Source organism: Gymnoscopelus microlampas (genome assembly GCF_963454915.1).
Source record: "Gymnoscopelus microlampas genome assembly, chromosome: 11".
In the NCBI taxonomy this organism is placed as follows: domain Eukaryota; kingdom Metazoa; phylum Chordata; class Actinopteri; order Myctophiformes; family Myctophidae; genus Gymnoscopelus; species Gymnoscopelus microlampas.
Window position 1 is genome coordinate 21,412,679 of NC_139948.1, and position 24,618 is coordinate 21,437,296.

The following is a 24,618-nucleotide window of genomic DNA, read 5'->3' on the forward strand; positions in this document are numbered from 1 at the left end:
GATCTGCTGTATAGACTTTTATACATTTGAAAACTTGAAATGGGACATTCTGCATAATGAGTACTTTTACTTTTGGTACTTTAAGTACATTTTGATGACAATGCTTTTGTACTTTTACTCAAGTACATTTTGAATTCCGGACTTTTACTTGTAACAGAGTATTTCTATATTGCAGTATTGATACTTTTACTTAAGTAAAAAAATGTAGTACTTTTTCTACCACTGGACCTACGCCTAATGTTTTGAAAACCAATATGAAGGACCGCCCCAAAAGTCTTTGCATTGGTTCTGCAATGATGTTATTATTATTATTTATTAATTAATTGTTTCCACCTGTTTTTTAGCCCATTCACTGAGTTTAGATGTCACCAGACATATCAGTAGATGGAGAATGGGTGGAACAGACCAAAGACGCACAAATACTGAATACCTCGCTGACTCCTTATCAATCTCAGGCCAGATGCAGACAGCATCATCAAAGGAAGGGAACATGTCTGAATACGAAAGAGACATACAAACAAACACACACAAACACACGCTCGCACTCATCCTAATGCGAACACAGGCCCAGATGGCGACCGGAACAGGTCTAGGATCTGCAGCAGCCTGCGCCCTTCATTTCCTTGTTTACGTACTCCTGGAGTTTAAATTTCTCACTGGGATCCTTCATGGACCTGTGCTTCAACTCCCTGGGAGGTAAAAATAAAGAGAACAATTAATGAGATTTAGTAGTGAGATGGAAATAATCTTACTTGCACTATTCAAGGCAGAGGAGGCACAGTAAAACCCTGAGTATCAACCACTTTCAACCTGGCGTCATTATCTTTGGGCATGTCTTAACAGGTGAAAATCTTCAAAAGAAATTCAAATATTCTCAGAAATAGTGAAAATAGCCGTTGTGATGTGAGCTTGTAGACCAGCTACTGTATTTTATATATATATTAGAGGTGTGCATTGGCACTATCCTCACGATTCAATTCGATTACGATTCGCCAGGTAACGATTCGATTCAATTCTACGATGCATCGCCATGCATCACACTTTTCTATATTACTGCACAACATGGCAACTTCAATGGCAATCAGTCAATACAAGCAGTCAGATATACTGAACAACATATACATCTGGCTGCTTCTCCGTGCAATTAGCAATAGGATTTTAAAAAATCACACCCAGTGTGAAGTGGGCGGTGTGGTCACAGTGGTCATCACAGTGATGGAAGTGATTCACTTAAAGAAAACCATAAAGTGTTTTTTTTAAGTCCATACTGCTATTCATAGGGCTGCACATGTGTCATGTGTTTCGCTAGCCAATCACAGTCCTGAATTTGCAAAGTCAGCCAATCACATTACAGCTAGTGGTGATGACACTAGCTGTAATGTGATTGGCTGACTTTGCAAAGTATAGATTTGCATTGACTGTGGACTGTGAAAAAAATAAAATAAATAATAATAATAACAATAATAACTACATTGATTTTTGACATTTGTGAATCGATTCATAATCTATGAATCGATCATTTTTGACACCACTAATATAACTGAGAAGATGTCGCTGTGTGTCTGACTGCAGAGTTAACAGCTGCACAAAGAGGAACGTTGCCTTTCGGGACAGATACTCACTTGGCCACAGCAGTGAAGGCGAGCTCCACATTAAGGCCTGACTTGGCACTGGTTTCCATGAAGGGAATCCCACACTCCTGTGGAAGTCGTAACGATGCTCGTTAAGGGAGATACAATTAAACCTCGCGCTTTTACCTCCAAAAAAAACACACCGGCGTACTTATTATGATGAATAGCTTTCATTAGACTGCTGACTCCCAAATGCATTTTAATTATCAGGCAGTGAAACCAAAGAAATGCATTTCTTTGTGAGACGAGGACTGTGGGTAATGGTAGCCTGTTGCAGACCTTCACGAGAGAAATGCAGTGGATTGTTTATTTAGGTTAAATCAAACTTAGAACGTGATAAAGTGACTCCCATGGCCTGCTCTATGGGGGGGATTTGTCTGAACCTGCAGCAATAACAAAGCCAATGTGATATTTCTCTTGTGCCGGCACTGTGCCTTAAAGTAACTTAGTATGACTTAAAGCATCTGTTGCCGCCGGGGGGGGGGGGGGGGGGGGGGGGGGTGCTCGGCTATGCACTATATGGGTTGCGTATATTGAGTTATGTGACAACAGCCGGCGAGGAATAAAGGTAAAAGAAACGTCTACCCTGCTCTGCTGATTGCATTTATGCTTTGCACTGAGATTTATCTGTGAGTCTACGACTAAGAAATGGACTGGGACAGATGGCAGCGGCGCACGGTACATCCCGTGAAAGCTCTTAAAACTCAGGTTCCACACAGCAAGATGTCAAAAACCCCGTTATCTCCAGCCCGGCGAAACATCTGAGATGTATGGCCTTTGGGATTCACATTTATCTACTACTACTTTTGCCAACGTTGCATATTCCTGGAAAGGCATAAAATCAATGGTAATAGTATTAAGACACACACAATCAAATAGCGATTTTGACAGGGTGGAAGGAATAGACTTTCTGCTGCCCTGTGTAATATCCATAATCTGTTCGCGCTCACAGGAAACCCCCTTCAGTCATATGAATCTCTTTGGAAAACACGTGAAAAATGGAATGCATCGTTTCCCCTGTGGTCGCATACAGCAGTGGTTCTCAACATGTGGGTCGGGACCCCCAGGGGGGTCCCCACATGATCTTGAAAATAGCCGATCTACAAGCAAATAGCCGATCTAATAGCAGAGCTTGTAGATCTGCTATTTTCACAATATGTATTTGTGGAACAGAGTCCAACAAAATTGAATGCCTTAACTCTTACAATTCCAAGTGCTTGTCAGGGTGAGGGGTCCCCAGAGAGATTGAAGCATGGCAAGTGGCACAAAATGAATCATGGCCCTGTGCTGACAGTGGCCAAATAACACTTGCACTGCAATGGCAGCAGAACAGTTTGTATTGTTAACCTATACAGTGGGCTGTCCACACCAAGTTCTATAACACACTACAGCCCTATAAACTAACCCTATCAAGATGTACTTTAAAAAATCATTATAACTCAAGTGGAAGGCAGAGCTCACACAACAACTATAACGACAACAGTGGTGAATAATATAGTTATGGTTAGTTCTACTCATAATTCTAATTATAGTTATAGGTATAGTGTACAGAGTCTATGCCAAAACCCCAAAACCTTAGTTTGTTTCATAACCATTGCAGCTAGAGCTCTGAAAATGGCTCAGTCCTCATGGCCTCACCTTGGCGAGCCTCTCGCCATCCTCTCTCTTCACGGCCCTCTCATGCGTGGCATCGGCCTGGATGAGAAAGGGAACACACGTTCATCCACGTACACCAACGTTAATGTTACTATGTCATTTGTCCTCACTTTACATTGCTATTAACCCATTAACACCGGGAACGCATGTGTCACTTTAGATTTCTTTGGCTATTCATACGTGTAGATCTGCTATTTTTTTAATAGCCAAAGAAATCTTAAAACGACACAGATGCGTTCCCTTCCCGCTCTTAATGGGTTAATGCTCCTAAATCTGCTCTAATGTTAAAGGACAACTTTAGTTTTTTACAACCAAGGTTTATATTTTAGCTTGTAATTAAAGTAAATAAAAGATGAGTGTTATTTTTTTTTCATTTACTGCTTTCTATAGTTGTAGCAATTTTCGCGATCTTTTTTACAGTGGGCGGGGGCATTCTGTCCGGTGGCTAAATATTATTTTTTTTACACAATAAAAAAAGGTCCTGTGGTCTTTGATGGCCAGATGTGAGTTATTGGGGGCTAGAAGAGCTACTGTAAATAATAATAAAGAAAACGCCAAGTTATTGTGTAAAAAAAGACATATTTAGCCACCGGACAGAATGCCCCCGCCCACTGTAAAAAAAGATAGCGAAAATTGCTAACACTATAGAAATTACAATCTAAAATATAAACCTTGGTTGTAAAAAACTAAAGTTGTCCTTTAAGGACCGATAAGCATGCGGAATATTTAATGTGTCATGGATTAAGCAGGTATTAGCATGTTAATTAGGGGCTTATAAAACTTTAAGTATGCAGTTGGCATTTTCAAGTCATCTGTAATCAACTGAGAGCCACACAGTCATTTAACTGTGAGGATAATGCTGTGTAGAGACATGAAGGGTATTCAGTTGAAGTGTGTGACACTGCTCTGTCACCCGTCTCCTACAGAAACTCTATGTTTGTGCTTTCATTGAGTCTGCGTCCCCAAATCACAGACATTTCCCATCATGCCTTGCTTGCCTTGTTGGCCAGAAGCATCAGCACCACATCCTGCTGTGCGTATTCATGGATCTCGGTCAGCCATGCCTGGAGACAACACAGTAAACACAGGATGGGAGGTTTTATTAGAAAAGATTAGAATGTGTGAGGAATTTGGCTCTTCCGTGCCCTACTGGCAGTGGTGGAAAAAGTACTCAAATATTTTACTTTAAGTAAAAGTATCAATGCTGCAATGTAGAAGTACTCTGTTCCAAGTAAAAGTCCGGAATTCAAAATTTACTTTAGTAAAAGTACAAAAGTATTGGTATCAAAATGTACTTATAGTACCAAAAGTAAAAGTACTAAAATGTTTGAAAATAGCAGATCTACAAGCTCAGAACGCGTCGCACCGCGGCGCGTTGTGAGCTTGTAGATCGGCTATTTTCAAATAGCCTAGGTAATAGGACTAAAGTGGTTAATGTATGTTTCATAATATCATAATTTGTATCTGAAAAGTAACTAGTAACTAAAGTTTTCAAATCATTGCAGTGGAGTAAAAGTACAATATTTGCCTCTGAGATGTAGTGGAGTAGAAGTAAAAGTATTGGGAATTGGAAATACTCAAGTAAAGTGCAAATACCTCAAAATTGTACTTAAGTACAGTACTTAAGTACATGTACTTAGTTACTTTCCACCACTGCTCCCAGATGAGCTGTTCACAGACAATCAGACAGACAGACAGACGGCTAGACGGACGAACGGAATGACTCACAGGAGCGAAAACATAATCCTTCGCCTTCGGCCGTTCCGGCCTGGCAGGGATAATAAAGTACATTGTAAGCGAAGATGAAATATGCAGAACTCAAAGAATGGATGGGAAAAAAGAAGACTGGACTTGACTGGTTCGTGTGGGGACATTAAATTCAATAATATGAAGGGACAGAGGGTGAAAGTGACACAGGCATTTAGAAGACGAACAGGAACGAAAGAAGAGGTGAAGGTGAGGAGATAAGACTGCAGACAGGTGATAGGGCTGAGGAGAAATTGCCGGGAGGCCAAGGAGATGGGAAAAGGACACTGCCAGAGAATCAATGAGAGAGAGAGAGAGAGAGAGAGAGAGAGAGAGAGAGAGAGAGAGAGAGAGAAAACAAGAAAGTGTTGCTATCGGGCAACTGTATCTCATTATCTCAACTTGTTATGTTTTTTCAAAAATGTATGCCCTATTTCATCATACCTGAGTGTCGCCAAATTTCAATTTAATTTGTCTATTTTCCCTATTTTCTTTCTCTTAGTCTGTCTGTGGGTTTTATAAATATTGAACCAAAGAAAAGTATTTACAAGGGCTTGTGATTAAACTACTTTGGATCCATTGGAACACAGCAATTTTTTCCCGTAACTCAAGTGTACAAGTGGAACCGTGTATATTTGGGACCCCAATCTACACTGTCAAATTCTCGGTGTTCATTTAACTCTGAGAATGTACACAATGTAACCAAATGGACCCGTAGGGTCCAATTTGGAGCCCTGGTAGTCCCCAGACCCAATGTTGAGAAACAGTGTGATATGGCATCTCATCCACCGCAGTTGACCTCCATCATGACGACCATGGCTGGCTTTGTGACAACAACAACGCTCCATCCATCCATCTACTGTAAATAAGTACCTCATCAACAGGGACAGAGAGCTCTGCCACAATATTATCTCTCATCTCAGCACAATGCATAATTATTGTCTTCACAATGATTTTTAAGTCTGCATTGGATTTCTTGGACACATTTAGGGATCAGTTGTGATTTGCTTCAGCACCGCAGCTTCAGAGCTGCGACAGATCTCTCGTAAGTGCATCTGTTGATGACTTGGCAGTGTTAACAAGAGTCACCTCCAGCCTAGGGTCCCATCGATAGCAAGAGATGGGACAGGGAACGTGTGTGTGTGTGTGTGTGTGTGTGTGTGTGTGTGTGTGTGTGTGTGTGTGTGTGTGTGTGTGTGTGTGTGTGTGTGTGTGTGTGTGTGTGTGCGTGCGTGTGCGTGCGTGTGCGAGTGCATGTGTGAAATATGTGCACTGTGTAACTCTCTACAGTGCTGTAATAGTAGAGGAAAGCTGTTGCTGTCTAGGGTGCAATAACACTCAGTTATCTCTAATTGCATAATAGTGACCATATATCACTGACAAAGCTAATCGTCCACATACCAATCAAACTCTAAGCATATAACCCACTGGAGTGAGGGTGTAATAATGTGTCACCCTAACCTCAGCCTTTCCCACTAACCAGCCCCTCCTTCACACTTCCCCTTAGGCCCTCTGTACCTCTCTGACCCGTCTAATGTAAAACACAGGATCCGCTTCTGCCGAGTCAGCTCCCACCGGTCCACATCTCTAAGGGAACGTTGCATGGTCCACAAGTTCACAACATGCGCACACACGAATGCACGCACGCACGCACGCACACACACACACACAGCAGGTACGGGTGTGGTCGGAAATGTATAGGTCATCATGGGTGGACAGTCAGTGGGTCGAAATGGCAACGCTTGTTTTCATACTGTACATAATTATTGATCATTTTTTATAACAACAAGAGGGGGGGGGTGACTGTGCCGGTACAGGTAGCTCTTAAAACATTTGTTTTCATAATCTGTGTAACGTTGACATGTCTGTCTCACTCGCTCGCTCACTCAATCCATCCTGTTCACATTGTTGCAAATACTGAGGCTGCAGCAGTTGGCCACCAGGTCAATGGATCTTGGTGGCCAAAAATGTATTTCTATTTTTTTCGTTTTCTTTATGATTGGGGCAATGATTCCCAACCTGTGGACCGGGGGCCCACGTGTGGGCCATGAGGATATTGAGTTTATCCATAATATAAAATGAGGCGATTCTTAAAAAAAAATCAAAATCCTAACAGTTTTTGGAAAAAAAATCAAAACAATTTTTTTTCACGATTTTTCAAAAATAGCAGATCTACAAGCTCATAGCGCGGCACTCGGTGCCGCGCTATGAGCTTGTATATTTGCTATTTTTGAATAGCCAAAGAGTTCTAAAGTGACACAGATGCGTTCCAGGTCTTAATGGGTTAATATTGAAGTCATGGTATGAATTTATTTATGTATTTCTTGAGGAATGAGAATACTCCTGCCTCCCTCAAGAGGTGTGTGGTTGAAAGCCCCACAAAGCCTTGCCATAGTTCCATTTATCCAAGGTGGAACACAATCAAATGATTGCTCATTAAAATAAACATGCTCTGAAAATACCGCCCATCTGGTCACTCGGCGGCCGTGTTAATTGCTCAAATTGCTTTCGAGATTTTCAAGTGGGCGCTGATCCACAAAAAGTTTGGGAACCGAACCGCTGGGTTGGGCTATGGATTAGAAGTTATGAAACTTCTTACTATGGCAGTAAATAGTCATGGCAACCGCAAACATAATTTTCCACATCTCACTCCATGGTTTTCTGAAAGGTTGGCAGCCCTGTCCAACAGCTGGTATTATGGGGCACAATGGCACAATGGTGAGGTGCACCAAATCATTTGCCTCTGTTCATGCAAGTGTCTCTGCAGTCATTCCTGTTTTATTGGAGGAGACAAACGTACACTTTCTACAAACTTCGGCACAGATCGGCAAACAACTAAGTATAGATGACCCTGTCCACTAACCTTCATGTTAATGGTTTTGTGTTACATTGGGAGCTTTGTGTTGTCTGCAAAATAAAAAAGAAACAGTTTATAAACAGTTTATCGTTGTTGTCAGCCAACTTTACATCATCGTAACACAGTGTTACGCTTGTAGATCAGCTATTTTTGAGACATTTTGAAAGTGAAACTGGTTAAAGGGATTCTAGGCAACATTAAGCCTAAATTTAAAATATATATATATTATATATATGTAGCACTGGCCCTTTAAGGAAAGTGCATAAAGAGGGGTGGCCAGGTTTGTGGCCTCCTGTCTAGCCAGAAGCCTGGTTTGATTGTTTGTGAGAGAGACCTGGAGGCATGAGGGGTACAGACTAATTCTCGGTAAGACAATCTGAAACGAATGACAAGGTTTTTATAACTCATTGTAACAATAGTATATATAAGAGTTTAGATAGGCTGACAATATTAGGCCTGTTGTTAATTATACTAATATATATCTGTACTTCCAGAAGCCTCCAGGTCCTTTGAGTAGCAGTACTCTGTGGCTGTGCAGGCCTTTATCAATTGGAGCCATGAGCATACATTGACTATTTGGGTATGTTTGTTATTTTTCTGTATTTTGTCATCTTGCTATAGGAGCCTAATGAATTGATGAATTGTTGGAGGGTTGGTCTAATGTTTTATTATTTGATTTTTGTAGGAGCTGAACTAACTAATCACTGTTTTTCCCACCGTGCCTTATATATATATACTATTTAGACTGAGTGCAATAGGGTTGACTGAGGACAGAGCTATACTGGGCCATTAAGTAGCATTGCATGATTTTGCTTATTTGTAGTTTGTTTTGATTTGCTTATTTGCTGATTCGCTTTTGGTTACTTATTTACTTTATTTTCTTTTGGTTTTGCATTATTTGGATTTGATTTGTTTAATTTCTGTATATTTAGTTTAGAGGCCCCGAAGCCCTTACCCTTATTGCCCCTTTGCTTCTTGAATTTAGTCCCTTTTGCAGAACTCTAATACTAACCGCTTTATTCCTTTCTGTATTTTAACTTGACTATTTTTATACCAACTGTTGAATAAACTTGACACATTTGATACATCAGCCTCTGGTTCTGTTAATTCTGAACCCGTACCTTCCTGGGGAACCTTACCTTGTTCAGTCCTATATATCTATATATATATACAGTATATGGTTAATGTGTTTAAAGGATCCCTCACTCCTATATGTGTGGGTGGCGTAGTCATTGCTTTACATAGCCCTGCTACATATATTTTGCATTTTTTCCCCTCTATCAGCCACTATATAATGATGCTGGGGTGTTTTCCTGCATTGAAACACAGTCCTCTTTCTGAAATCTGTATTTTCCCTACTGTTTGTTTGTCCGGGTCGTAAATTAACGCACGCATGTGCGCGTCCGTGTCCGTGTGAACTTTTTACTTTCGGTTTTAAAACGCTCTCAAACTTCGTTTATGAGGCACAGAATTTACTTTTAAAATAGCGTTTGGATAGAATTTAGTTGTTTAACTTCATATATGTGGTCAATTTATCATGAAAGAGCCTATTTAAAAAAAAAGAATCAGAGAACCAGCAGGGGCGGGCAGTTCCGCGAATTATATCCGAATAAAGCAACCTATTTTCGGCATGGCCCCTTCAGAAGTTCCCTTAGCTCTATGGAAGTCCCTCCTGCGTCACCCCCTGGTGGTCGGGGAAATGAACTGCTGGGGGCGCGGTGTTTGTTTATCTCTGACTCGCCGTCAATGCCTTTAAGTGTGTGGGTTTTATAAATATTGAACTAATGAAAAATCTGAACAGCTTGTGATTAAATAACTATATTGGATCCATTGGAATACAGGTTTCCATTTCCTGAAGGTTTCCACCCGACATGACGATATGTGGTGTCAGGTTGAAACACTCTTAGAGATAATGTACACTTTTACTTCGGTCTTTGTGGCTCAGTGTGTTGAGAATATGGTTGGAGATGTGGAGATTATGAGTTCATCTTTTTCATATTATGCATTTGTCAAATGTGTTGAAATGCACTGATGTATCAGTATGGGCTTTCTGATTGAGTGGCGTTAGGCTCAAAAACATATGGATTCAAACAAGGCTCTTGACCATCAAATCCAAAATGGCTTCCACTCACAGACAACACAAAGCTTCCCATGTAAAACAAAACCATTAACATGAAGGTTAGTAGAAAGGGTCATCTATACCGATCTACAAGCTTGTAAAATGACTATTTTTGGTGCGTATAACATGGCACACAACCAAGTATAAATCAGGCAGAAGAGTTCTGAAGCACCACTTCAGTGACAGAGAACTTATTTCTGTTATCATGACCCCCAACCTGGCAACCTTCACTCATCGTGACTAGGACTTTAATTCTCCCTCAAGAACTCCAAAGGAACCACTGCAGGATAAATTGTTCTCCCTGAATTCAACTGATTGCCTCTGAATGTCTCAACACGTGGCATTTGCTGTTAATGAACCATAACTTGTAATTAGACATCAATCAGCTGTTAGCAACGATCCCCTCATGGGTGACTTAATAGAGACTGATTATTTCCAGATGTCAACTCTTGTCATCTCAACGCTGCGGAACAGAGCTCTTCTATCATCCTTTCATTGCTGGAGAATGTGCCCTAAGTTGAATAGACAGCAAACAGATATAAATATAAACAAGACAGGGTCTAACTAGTAAAGCACACTAACAAGGTGTTCTCAAAAGGTGTTCTCTCTCAGGAGAAGAGAGGACTCACACAGAATACAGGATAAACAAGTGACATTGGAAGTGATGACACAAATAAGCAAGCGGACAAAATTGGAACTGGAACACTGTAAAAAATAAAGCCGATAAATGGGCACTCTCGCCTGATTGGCTATTATTGGCAACGCACCTGAAAATATATTTTCTGTTTATCAAAGATCCGTAGACCAGTCTATATACTCAGAATATAGAATTAACTTTTTAACAAAATACTAAGAGAGAGAGAGGACGGCCGGAGAGACGGCGACCCGGGGTGGAGAGGGTTGGCAGCCCAAACCACTTCTTCCGCGAGGAAGAACCAAAAGCTACAGGCTTCGGTAAAACCTGCAAGTCAACCATAACCATCAACATAACCATAAACAAACCCCATACGGTTGTTCAGAACAGCCGAATCCGATCCAACTGATATGCCAATATATGGGCATGCCAATATATGGGCGTATATTGATGACATCAGGGATCTCCAAATATGGGCATAAAAGGGACACACACAGGTAGACAGACAGATAGAGAGATCTCCTTGATCTCCTGCACAAAAAGGCAGGACAGCAAGACAGGATTTGTGGATTCAATACAAAATAACAGAGATTACGTCACAATCACAAACTAACATGATACATCACTGAGCATGGCGTGACACCGAACAATGACCCGACAAGTACTGACTGGGGAACAAGACTAATAATGTACACATGAGGACTGATTACACATGAGAAACAGGTGGGGAATACATGAACATAGAACCAAGACAACTAGAACAGGAACATAACATAGAAATACAAGACCTGGACAAGACAGGCAAAGTCTGTGACTGTGACACAGACAGACAGGTACAACATCTAATCTGACAAAAAGCCCCCGACACTATGACTCAGACAATGACAGACATACAGACTGTCATATATGTCTTTGTGTAAAAGCAAAAGAGTAGATACGAGGGGGCACAATAATATGCATGAATGAACAGACATGTTAATTAACATTTCCTTTATGCGCCCCACGCAGTGGGCCCATAATAGCAGGCCTCGTATGAATAAAGGTGGAGCGATTAACAGCCCTTTATGAATCACCAGTGCTGCACCATATGGCTCAATGAATGCTAAACCAAACGCTGTCATTTGGACATCTTGCTACTGTATGCTTGCTATCCTCACGTGACAAATGACCTGATTTATATTGGGGGCCCTTATAAGACTTACTTAGGCTACCCGTTGCCCGTTTAATTGAATGAAACGAAACATAAAATACCGATAATTAATCGGAAATCGATCTCGATCTCTTATCTCACTGCCACAAGCATAATCCCACTCTCCAAATCAGTGTAGTCCCTCATAATTATACAGTTACTACTGTTACATCTGAAGTCATCTCACTTTTAAACCCATGCAAAACATTGTAAGTGACAACCTCTTTATGGCATTCAGGAAAATGTCTCTCCTCTTAATCTCCCTCTCGTTCTTTCTATCTGTCCATTTCTGAAATCTCCCATCATCACTGCCCTTCATATATCTCTGCTTCCTGTCTCTGCTTACAGTCTTTTTTCTTTTTTTTTACCATCCTCTGCATACCAACCTGTTATTAGCCCATTCAATCCGGGAACGCATCTGTGTCATTTTAGATTTGAGCTATATTATTTATTCAGGGAAGAGCAAGCTCTCTTTTTCAAGGATACCCTGATCACAACGTGACCACAGCATATAAAACAATACAATTTTAATTATAAAGTGCAATAGATATAACAAACAACATTAAAAACATCACAAATACAGACAAATGAATAGTTTTGAACATACAAGGTTTCTACCCAACAGAGACGATATGATAAGTTGCAATCTGGCCCACGGGGGCCAAGGGCCAGCCCTGTAGAACAGCAGGGTTTAGAGCAGAGATAAGCCTGGCTTAGAGCAATTGAAACCACCACGAGCGAGGGATCCAGCCTAGGCTCATCTTTTATTCAAGAATGTTATTTGGTAGCCAAATGCCACTGGCAGCGTGTTATGGTGAAAATAAAAGCAATCTATCTCTCTGCCCATTCACTTTGCCTCACACTACCAAATGCTGCAGCAAAAAGAGATGCAGATGTCATTTTCATTCATTATAGGGTGTGGTTACACCAAACTGGATTTTTACCTATGTGGGCGGATTCTGCCAATGCTTTTCAATGGGAACGGAGCGATTTGTTGCCATTTGCGGACATCTGCAAAAAAAAAAGTGGTGGAAAAATACTCAACCCCAGTACCTGAGTCGATATTCCTGAAACAAGAAGGCGATTACTGGCGACTGGTCCAAGAGCTTTGCTTTGATGGTGGACGGTTCAGATTATATTTTAGAGTGACGCAGAATCAGTTTGGCGAGCTCTTGGGACGGTCCTTAAATGTAGTGGAGTAAACAAAAAACACTTGAAAAACACAAATACTCAACATACAATAGATACAGATTCTCAAACAATTTACTTAAGTACAGTACTCAAGTAAATATACTTTGTTACTGTCCACCACTGCAAAAAAGAGATGTAATCATCCTTTAGATTCATAAGTCATATACCACCCAGTGAAACCCAGACTTAAAACTCCATAAAACCCAGTCAAACTAATCTCCTTCCCAATTCCCATTATATCGAAAGCATCTGTGATTTCTGTTTCTCCGGAGCCCATAATTGTGTTTGCAGAAAAATGTCAGTGTGAAAGATTGCTCAATTCTTTCCACAATGAGCTTCTAATCAATATCAACAGGAGAAATGTTTGCAATGCTAAAATACAGCAACATCTCTACAGAACCACAGCGGATTCCTCCTTTGTTTTGCAATAGAATAATGTAAATTATTAGAGTTCTCAATGGTTCTCAATGTGGGGTCAGGGGTCCTTAAGTAGGTCCCAGGGGGTCCCCAGCTAATTTATTGATAGTTACGAGTCTGCAATTCTGAGAGTGTTAAGGATTTTTCAGTGTATAGGCCTATTGGGTTCCAGAGATCAACAATATTGTATCAAACGGGGGTCCATGGCGTTTATTATCAGAGTGAACACCTCAGTTATTTGGCTTCTGCATACGTGTTCCTGTTTCCAATGAGCACCCGAACTTGAGAACTCTTCTTACTACTACTTACAATGGGGAAAATAAGTATTGAACGCATCATCTTTTTTCTCAGTATATATTTCCAAAGATGCAATTCAGAGGATATTTCTACCAGACATTAACTCAAGTAATCCACACATGAAAAGAAATCACAACATACAAGTCCATAAATAATAATTATGTGTAATTAAGTGCCATAACACTGGAAAAAAGTATTGAACACGCTAACTGAAATTAATTTAATACTTTATGGAGAAGCCTTTGTTTGTAGACACTTCTTGTATGTAGTAACTAATCGCCCACACTGCTCAGGTGTGATTTTGTCCCATTCCGCTGCACAGATTGTCTTTAAATCTCAGAGATTCTTTAGTGCCATCTGGTGAACCCTTTTCTTTAGTTCTTTCCTCAAATCAGATTTAAGTCAGGTGATTGACTGGGCCATTCTAACACCTGGACTTTCTTTCTCTGAAACCAGTTGAGAGTCTCCTTTGCTGTGTGCTTTGGATCGTTGTGTACACTTTGAGTACACTTCTGACCATCCCTCTGACTCCCTTGTCAGAAATCTTGCCAGGAGCTCGAGCTCCTGCTGATGGTGAAGTGATACTTCCAATGGTCCCAACGGTGTTTACTGGAATATTCAGATGCTTTGAAATTCTTCTGTACCCAGCTTCATTCTGATGCTGAGCAAGAATTTGGTTGCGAATGTCTTGAGAGTCCTCTTTGCTTTTATCCATCATCAGATGTTTCTTGTGTGACTGCTTGTCACACAAGAAACCTTTTTTATAGCCCATCAATTTGCACTAACCCAGCTAATGTTTTTCTCACAAATTGGAGGTAGAAATACTAATTACTTGGACATTAGATGGTGCATTGCCTTTCCTTGCCTAAGTATACTGCTTTTTCGTGGTGTGTTCAATACCTTTTTCTTGTGCTATTCCACTTTATACCACATACAATTATTTGTGGACTTTACTTTTGTAATGTTTTTACATGTGTGGAATTCTTGAGTTCATACCAATGTCTGGTAAAATAAATCATGTTAATAGTGTCATTGGAAATATATTTACTGGGAAAAAAGTTGATGCTTCAATACTTCATTTACCCATTGTAACTTCTTTCTACTTTTTAATCCACATGAGCACCAGCGTGATCTTCCCCATGTTTTGCCAAAGGTTTGAATTTAGATTAAAGTGTTCAATTCAATTCAATTCAAAGGGCTTTATTGGCATGAGAAAACATACGTTTACATTGCCAAAGCAGATAGCACAATACAACAATACAGCAATACAATCAAAACAAAAAATATGTACATTTGAAAGTCAGAATCTTCCATAGATCAATTTCTATGTATCAAGATCACTGGGTGCAGGTATAGTGCAGGAATATACCCAATGATTAGTCTTTAGGGTGGTTGTGTTCCGTTTGATATCCTTCTCCTATCACAGCAACTCACGAATCTTGCTGCTGTGTTTGCACATTGTTGTACTTCGCCCAGCAGATATAGGAGTTTTTTGTTATTGGTCATGTTTTCAAAATCTCTGTGTGTGGTTGTAATCTGTGGGAAGTATGTGTCTCTGATGTCTTGTACCATGGACAGACGGTTAGGAAGTGTAGCTCGGTTTCCACTTCATTTTGTTTGCAGTGTCTTCTCTCGGGATACAGGTCTGCCTGTGACGACCTTTCTCGATCGCAAGACTGTGCTCACTGAGTCTGTACCTAGTTAAGATTTTTCTTTGTTTTGGGTCGGTCACGGTGCTCAGGTATTCTGCCACTGCGTATTCTCTGTTTAGGGCCAGATAGCTTTCTAGTTTACTCTGCTTTTGTGTTGCTTCTTTCCAGTGTGTCAGGTAGTTTTCCTTTTGTTGTTTTATAATTTGGTTTATTCCAATGGGTTTCCTATCTTGTGGCTCTGTTTGTGTTTGTGCCCGGAGTTCCCGGGCCAGCTGGCTGAGGGGGCATCTCTCTAGAGTTTCGCTGTGTGTGAGTGCCTTGTTATGGAGTGCATCTAGGTCGCTTTCTTTTAGGTGGTTGTAGAACTTAAGTGCTCACTTTTTTATTTTGATTGTGAGTGGGTATCGTCCTAATTCTGCCCTGCATGCATTATTTGGTGTTTTTCGCTGGGTACGGAGAATGGATTTGCAGAATTCTGTGTGTAGGGTCTCGGTTTGGTGTTTGTCCCATTTTTCAAGGTCATGGTTTGCTAATGGTCCCCAGATCTCACAACCATAGAGGGAAATTGGTTCTATCACAGAGTCCAGTATATTAAGCCAGGTTTTAATTGGGATGTCTATTTTGATGTTTCTTTTGATTGCATAGAATGCCCTTCTTGTTCACCCGATGTGGTTTAAAAGACTTACAATGGTACAGGTATTGGCATAGTAGTGAACCTGACAGCCGGTAATACATATCAGTATGGGGAATATGCTGATAACATGGACACGATAATACAATGACATTTCTGTAGCTCGAGGAAACTCATATATGCAATCATCCTAAATCTGTCCTCCATACAAATGCAACGCAGCTTGACCTTTTGAAGCTAACCTGTCATAGCTTACAATGAGTGCAGAGATTGACGAGTAACGGTGCGGTCACACCGAACTTTAATTCTGCCTATGCAGGCGGATTCTGCCAATGCTTTTCAATGGAAACAGAGCAGTTTGTTGCCATTCGATGCCATTTTCCGCAAAAAAGAAACATTGTCAGAATCCACCCGCAGAGGCAGAATTAAAGTTTTGTGTGACTGCACCCTCAGAGGATAGAAAATCGAATTGCTAAAATCAAAATGTTAAATACACCCGCTCAAGAGCTGAGGCAATTAAAACCACTGAAGAGGGTAAACTGTACAGTACTCTCTAGCTTAAGGACAGCCCCAGAAGACAAAGTGAAAGTGAAAGACTTGTCTTTGAAACCACTGAAGCACAGCAATGTTTAACAGAAAGGTCTTCTTTTTTAGTCCAGTGTTCAAAAAGTAGCAGTTTAGCTAAATGGGAAACCCATTTTGTTGTGTTTTCACACAATGTCACATTTGTCTCTCCAAAAACCCCAGGGGAAATGGTAATGAGAAGGTGCAAGACTAACATTTGTGCTAATTAATTGCCATTAGCTACACAGACTCAAATCAGTGTCTTCCTGTGGCTCATCTGTGGTGTGTGTTCTTTTTATACTCCTAATTCAATTTTTTACTTAAGTAAAAGTCCCAATACCACAATATAAAACTACTCTGTTACAAGTAAAAAGCCTGTATACAATTTAGTTGAGTAAAAGTACAAGAGTATTGGCATCAACTTACAGTACCAATGTGATATATAAGCGACGTGTTGTGAACATGTAGCTCTGCTATTTTTCGAATAATAAAATAGGACATGACTAGTTAATGTATGTTTTGGAAAAAAATAGGCCTAATATAAATCTGCAAAGTAACTAGTAACTAACTAAAGTTTTCAAATAATTGTAGTGGAGTAAAAAGTACAATATTTGCCTCTGAGTAGAAGTAAAAGTATCGACAATTGGGAACTCACAGTACTTGAGTGTGATGGCTGACTCAGCAGCCACATATTGAGACTATAATGTATGGTAACTCTTCCTTTTGGTTTATATATTTAGTGTGTTTATTTTCAGTTGTACATTATTAACCAGTTGAAATAACATCATTTATTTAGTTGTTTTTCTATGAGTTTATTTACATTTGAGTTGACTGAGTTTTCTTTGAGTCACCAGTTCTGTGGGAGGCTGCAGACATAAATGGACATGATGGGCTGGCCAAAGTAATGGGGATCAGCTGCTCCAGATCTGGAGCTCATCTGGACAATTGGACTGCACCACAGTCCCTCTGCACCATGGGGTGGGGCAGGGGTTACTAGAGTGTGTTTCAATGGTAGTCTTTGTCTTTTCCCCCTTTTGTGTTAACAGTGGTCTGAACCGCCCTATATATGTCCACCTCGTGTTACTTTAGTTACTTCAGTTTTCAGTTCAATTACGTTGATCAGTCTAGTTTCTGTTTAGTTATTTAGTTTGATTTCATTTATTTTGAGCACATTTATTTCTGTTATCTGCTAAATCATGTATTTGCAACAAAGACAAAGAAAGAAAGAAATAAAGAAAGAAGAAAAAAAGAGAACAATATTTTAAAACCAACAAAGTTTCCCTGTGCCTCTCCTTCCGACCAACTCTGTCCCTGACATTGAGTAAATGTACTTGGTTTCTTTCCACCATTGGCCCTAGCAGAGCTGGTGTGAGGTGTTATAGCTCCATGACGGGAAAGAATTAGCTCACTTCCTAACCACTTAACTCCCAGCCTCCGTGTTGTGGGGAAAGCTTTTGCAGAAAATAGTAGATCGACAAGCTCACAACGTGTCGAAGCGTGACTAAACAGAAAATACACAGTATGGAGCCCTGAGGGACTCCGCTCAACCATATGGGGTTTAAGTGGTTAGGCCCTCTCGTCTTAAAGAACCAGACTTGAGTTACAACTGTACTTTCACCGCTTTCTTCAGTCTACACCAAATCTCTTTGTGAGCTTGTAGATCGGCTATTTCAGGCGAATGTCCCCCCCCCCACCCCCCGAGAAAAGGCATGCAGGGGCTAGTTTCTCTGTCCTAGGCAGTTCAAGGCAGGGAATTCAATAAATGTATTTCAGCTGATGGATTCCTGTTTTTTTTTTTGTGAAAGCATGAATATAGAAGAGGACATCAGTCATTCAAAGCTTTCAATTTATTATGGGCAGAAACTATGGGCTGGGGTAAATCTTAAATGGCACCATAAACCGATAAACTGGCATTTTTCATCTAGTTAACTGAAATGTAAATAAAGAAGTGAAAACAATTCATTATTCTTAACAAATGTGCAAGTTTTTTGACCCAAGCCAACATTTACCAAAACACTTTTATGATGCGTTGTGAGCTTGTAGATCGGCTATTTTTGAATAGCCGAAGTATAAAATAGGTTTGAGGTGGTTAAACTGATTCTGATTATATCTGAACCAATTTTGCTGGGGACCCCCTGGAACCCCCTGAAGGACCCCTGGGGGTACACGGAGACCCACATTAGACCCACGCCCAGCGCTGGTCTGTTCATCAGAGCAGCGGTCTGCTATCAGGATATAACATACCGTCGAATGCCGTAATTAACCAATCAGAATCAAGCATTCAACCAAGCCATGTAATGAACAGTTGTAAGAAACTCAGTGTGATAATATCAAAGAGCAAACAAAGAGCACTGAGATGATGGATTGGGGTGATACTGGGATGTTCCGTCTTCTAGACAACAAAGGTAAATAAAGCCTTTTGACAGCGGTATTGCACTATGTGCCCAATAAAATGAATAATGTATGGATTATTCTATGAATTTTAGCCTGTAAGCTTATTTGCTTCGACTAATAAATAGTCTTATTGGTTTTATACGCTATTTTTCACATTCAGCTGTCATATTTCCCACAATAGCTGTCAAATTGCGGGTCGGTATGCATCTGTCCTGGCATCCAGGCTTTAATAAATTGCTCTAAAGTCATTCTATGGCAGAGTGTGAAGGAGGTCTGAGTCGGCCTGTTGTGTGTGGTACAGTTTGTGAGTAAGGTGACTCTACAACCGTAAGTCGTTGAGTCAAAAAGGAACATTCCATAGATTCCTTGGATCGTGCAAAACACAGTTTTTGCTACTACTCCTACAGATTTTGCCTAAACCTAACGCAAATCGGTACACAATCAGACTGTTGATGTCACGACTTCCACACACCCACTCTACCTTTCTCCCCCTCTTTCTAGTTCTCTCATCTAATTATAGGAGTGGAGACAGGGGTGCAAGACAGGAGGTGGAGGCGACTAATCAGGAAGTCTATAAAGCCTAGGTCAACGGTTCATGCTCTGCCAGATCATCAGTCTCTGTTTGACCTGGTCAGTCGTTTTCCACCTGGGCTAGCAACATTCTCAGTGTGTATTCTGAATACTTATATTTTCTCTCCTGCAGCTTGCGGTGACCACCTGAAACCTGGAAGTCTGCCTCTGCTATCACTGCTGTGACCAGACCTGACCTGATCCACTACTGCTCCACTCACTATCTGAATAAACCTTTATTCTATAACTCCATCAGGGTTGCATTGCTCATGGGACGGCCTTGCAAGCCGTGCAGGAACCTATTTGACCAGGAGCACGCGCAGGCACAACCATAGATTTAAAACAACTTTAAATTCACACCTCAACAAAGTTTACAAAGGCTGTCTGTCTCAGTGTTTGCACCTGGGTTCAAAGAAACTTTACATTATGACAGTTGAAGGCATGAACACTGCTTGCCGACAAGTTGGATTACCTGCCATCATGTAGATTATGTTCACGCTTATGCAGATTTATATGGCGTGGTTAAAGCACTTGTGCTTTATTCTTGCTCTGTGAAGCACTTTGAGCTGCATTTCATGTCACGAAAGGTGCTATACAAATAAAGTTTATTATTATTGGGAAGCTTCTGGTAGGGGAGGGAGACAATAGTGTATTCTCATTGACTTGGTGTAGATTCGTTTATGTATTGTTTAGTGTGGTCTTTGATTTGTTGTTTTGGCCCTGGGCCACCCTGTCTTATGCTTCCGTTCTTTACATTTCTATTCAGTTTCTGTAACCTTAACTTCATCATTGTCAATAAATGTGTCATTTTCTTTAGTTGTTTGTGCTCATTTACTGTAAGTTATCACATGTTACTGCCGTGTTTTCCCCTAGACCACAAAAAGGGGTCGTAAGTTACACTTGTACTGTAAGCCATGCAGTTAAGCATGTGGGCATGTTAATGTGTTTGTAGTTAACCCATTAAGACCTGAAGCCGATTCTACAAATGTCTTCTAAATCCCAACAGTATTCTGAAAAACGTATGTTTCTATATCAGTGGTGCTCAAACCTTTTCATGTCAAGGACCTCCAAAATGATATGCATTTGGCCGCGGACCCCCATCTCAAAATAATTTGTTCCAGGGACCGTCCAGAAGCAAAGATTTGAGTAAAAATGTTCATGTTGTTCATGTATATATTCAAAGATTTGCACACATTCTCACAATTAAAAAATATATAGCAGATCTACAAGCTCGTAGCGTGGCACTCGGTGCCGCACTATGAGCTTGTATATCTGCTATTTTTGAATAGCCAAAGTGTAAAATAATATGCATTTTTTTAGCTCAAATCAAAAAATGACACAGATGCGTTCCAGGTCTTGGGTTAAGCGGGGTAACCTCAAGCTCTAATGGGTTATTTAATTAGCACCATATCCACCCAAAACTATAATGTCACTCAAGGCATGCATTGAGAAACTGACTGCTATACCCGCCATAAAATATGGTTGAGAAAATTCCTTTTGTAGATCTGATGTTTTTGTTTGTTTGTTTCCACCACCACTTGTTGCGTGGCGACAGATTCCCCCACCATGGGAGGGAGGGGGCGGAAGCGATCTGGGGAGTATAGCGGCGAAGTGAAAGATTTGCTGCTACAGCTTCAGAGGGGCGTTCATCACCATTAGCGTTCATTAACATGTATTAGTGCTTGTTAGCCGGCGGTGCACCGGGAGAGGCAGATCTGTAGCCTGCCAGTGTGTCTCCTTGCAGTAATAGGCAGTAGTAGAGTGGACACTGACTGAATGCAAAGGCGGAAGGATGCTGCAGTGAGAATGAACAGAGGAAAAGGGGCCAAAGATGACAAACGACGTGTGTCTGTCCGCACTCGTAGAGTTGTGGTTGGTTTGCCTCCAAGGGGAAATGAACAGTTTAGCCTGACCTCTCTCCTCATCCCTCCTCCACTGTCTTTATAACAGTGCTTCTCAAACAGTTTATGTCAAGGACCCCCCCCTCCCATTGGAAAAGAGCTTGTGTTTTCTAAATACATTTTAAAAAGCTGATAATGATCTATGATAAGCTATTTTCGAATGACAGTGGTGGAAAAAGTACTCAAATTCTTTACTTAATAATAAGAATCCTGCAATATAGAAATACTCTGTTACAAGTAAAAGTCCAGAATTTAAAATTTATTTGAGTAAAAGTACAAAAGTATTGGCATCAAAATGTATTTAAAGTACCTGTTACATGTGAGGGTTCTTTTTATAGTATTTTATGTATTGCACAGTTCTGGTAGTCCACTGACTCATGCATTCAGCTCAGGACCTGCATGGGAGAAGACCTGGCTGGGAGGAGACCGTCAATCAGGAGCTGGTCCAATCACTGAAGAAGGCCTCCTACTTAATAGCTGTCAGCAGCTGTGTGTATTGGCAGTGCGTGGCATGCTGGCTATGGTGTTACACACTGTTCCTGGAGATGGGCAGGGAAAGTTTGGTCTAAATGTGGTGTCCAAAAGTTTGCTAATACCACGTTCTTGACATGCACCCTCCTGGAATTGTTGAACCCGCTCATGCTCTGTTTTGGTACATTCTGTTTGTGAAAATGTTGAACTTGCTAAGAAGACATGTTAAAATGAAGAGTTTCGGGGCAGCCTTTGGCTGACTGATTTTTAGATTACTTGTTAAGCAGTTTGATTTGATTCCTCCATAATACCACAAAGAGCTACCAGCGCCAGTTTCTTGTACGAAGCCAACTTTTGATAGTTTAGATTTAGAGTAGTTACATTAGAGTAGAGTTCTCTTGTAATTTTCATTTGGTGTAGATAAGGTTAGTAAGAGGTTTAAAAGTAAGTATAGGTTTAGCTTGGTTTATTTGGTTATTGCTTGGTGCCGGGGCTTATTTTTTGTGTATGTCTTAAGTTAAATTTCTTATCTTGAAAATTGTCCATTTGTAAATTCATGGTATGTAAATATCCTTTCAAACCTAAAAGAAACCCAAAAAAGGTCATAACAATAAAACTACATTTCACTTGCCAACTTTATGTCACGGTCCTTTCATTCCCTAAACTAAGGATCGTAACAGTACCAAAAGTAAAAGTACTACAATATTTGAAAATAGCAGATCTACAAGCTCACACAGTGTCGCAGTGCGACGAGCTGTGAGCTTGTAGATCGGCTATTTTCAAATAGCCTAGGTATAAAATAGGGCTAAAGTGGTTAATGTATGTTATAATGATATAATTTATATCTGAAAAGTAACTAGTAACTAAAGTTTTCAAATAATTGTAGTGGAGTAAAAGTACAATATTTGGACCCGAGATGTAGTGGAGTAGAAGTAAAAGTATTGGAAATTGGAAGTACTCAAGTAAAGTACAAATACCTCAAAATTGTACTTAAGTACAGTACTTAAGTAAATGTACTTAGTTACTTTCCACCACTGCCTATAAGTATTAAATGTGATTAAAGTGGTTACACTGATTTTGAAGCTATATCAACACATTTTGTCCCCACTTTGAGAGCCACTGCTCTCCAAGCCAGCATCATCATCTGAGCACCTGTCGTCCTTTATATTATCTATCAGAGCAGATAGTGACTTTGAAGTGAGTGAGGATAAACAGTCTTTCCTCTGTGGAGGCCCCGCTGCTCCTCTCAAAGAGCCTTTTGTTCTAAAGGTCCCTTATTGATCAAGGCAGCAGAGAATGACTGTCCCCTGCAGGCTAACCCAGGGCCAGAGGTAACAGCATGACCATCGTTGGCAAAGCTTCAGTCCCTCTGATGCAGGGGGTGTCATATTTGGGTGCCAGGGGATAGCAATTGCCACCCCCTAGAGTTTGCATTTGACCTCATATTCAGTTATTTTATGTGTATATTCTTTTTTTTTTTACAATCATTGGGCCCGATTCATGAACCGTACTTACGAACAAATTTGTTCTTAGACCCACTTAAGAAGTTTTTTAAGAGATTTTGGCATTCACAAATGTTTTCTTAGCTGTGATTTGTTCTTAAGTTAAGAAGAAATCTACGCATACTAGAGAGCACTCTTAGGGTGGCCTTTGAGTTCTTAAGTGTGATATGTTTGTGCAAAAATAATTAATTCTCGAAGTTTCTTCAATTCTACAGTTGTATAATATAGGATTTAAATTACAATAATATTTTTATCATATCTTTAGAGCAAAAAAGGTTCTCAAAGGTGTGGTCTGGGGACCCCCAGGGGTCCTTGAAGCTGTTCCAGGGGGTCCACAGCAAACGAGGAACAGTTTAATCACTTTAACCCTATTTTATACTTTGTTTGAAAATAGCTGATCTACAAGCTCACAACGCGTCCCATTACTGGCAATTTTGAACTTGTAGATCGGCTATTTTCGAAACATTTTGATAAATCTTGAAAACATTTCCCTAGCAGAAAATATTTTCAGGTGGGGGTCTGCAGCCAAATGCATCTAACCCAAACAGACCCGGTTGAGTTGAAGCCCAAGCCCCATACCCACCCCATAACCCCCCACCCAACCCACCCTCATCGCCCCCCCATACCCCCACCCCCATATCCCGACATTCGCCACACCCCCATTTTCAAGTCCCCTTCCTACCTGAAAGCCCCCCTATACCCACCCGTCACACCCATCCCCATACCCCACACAGCCCCCTACACCCCTCCTTGCACCACCATATCACCCACCACACCCCTATTTCCACCCCATTACATACCAAGCAGCTGCTACCTTAAAGACCCTCTATATCCACCCACCAGCTTTCAGTACTAAAATGTTTTATATACACTACTAACGCTACTCCTGAACATGAAATATGGATAACATTTTTAACAGCTAATTTCAGCAAATTTACATTGATATCGAGTGGTGATATGTTGATTAATGTGAGAGAAATAATAAAATACATTCATTAATTAAATTAAATAATTTGCTGTTCACTACAGAAGTACCTCCACAGAAATATTTATTTATTTGTATGTTTGGAGTCTGGTGTTCCACCATCTTTAGGCTTTAGTTAAGGTATTCTTTACTTCATTCTCTCAACTTTATTTCTCTGTGTGATTTCCTGTGATTTCTGTGTGCAGCAATCACACACAGGTGTGACTGCAGG

At 40.5% G+C, this 24,618-nt stretch overlaps 1 protein-coding gene across 1 annotated transcript in view; it reads right to left on the reverse strand.

Moving 5' to 3' along the window:
- Positions 1 to 589: 589 nt before the first annotated feature.
- The window catches only part of LOC311055265 (ras-related protein Rab-26-like), a gene marked incomplete at both ends in the record, with an annotated part of 85,134 nt that continues 61,105 nt past the window's right edge, over positions 590 to 24,618 (reverse strand). Inside the window, 4 exons of the mRNA XM_084071390.1 lie at positions 590 to 689; positions 1,623 to 1,699; positions 3,270 to 3,326; positions 4,286 to 4,351. Coding sequence (XP_083927516.1) covers positions 590 to 689; positions 1,623 to 1,699; positions 3,270 to 3,326; positions 4,286 to 4,351 — 300 coding nt within the window. The remainder of the gene's footprint in view (positions 690 to 1,622; positions 1,700 to 3,269; positions 3,327 to 4,285; positions 4,352 to 24,618) is intronic.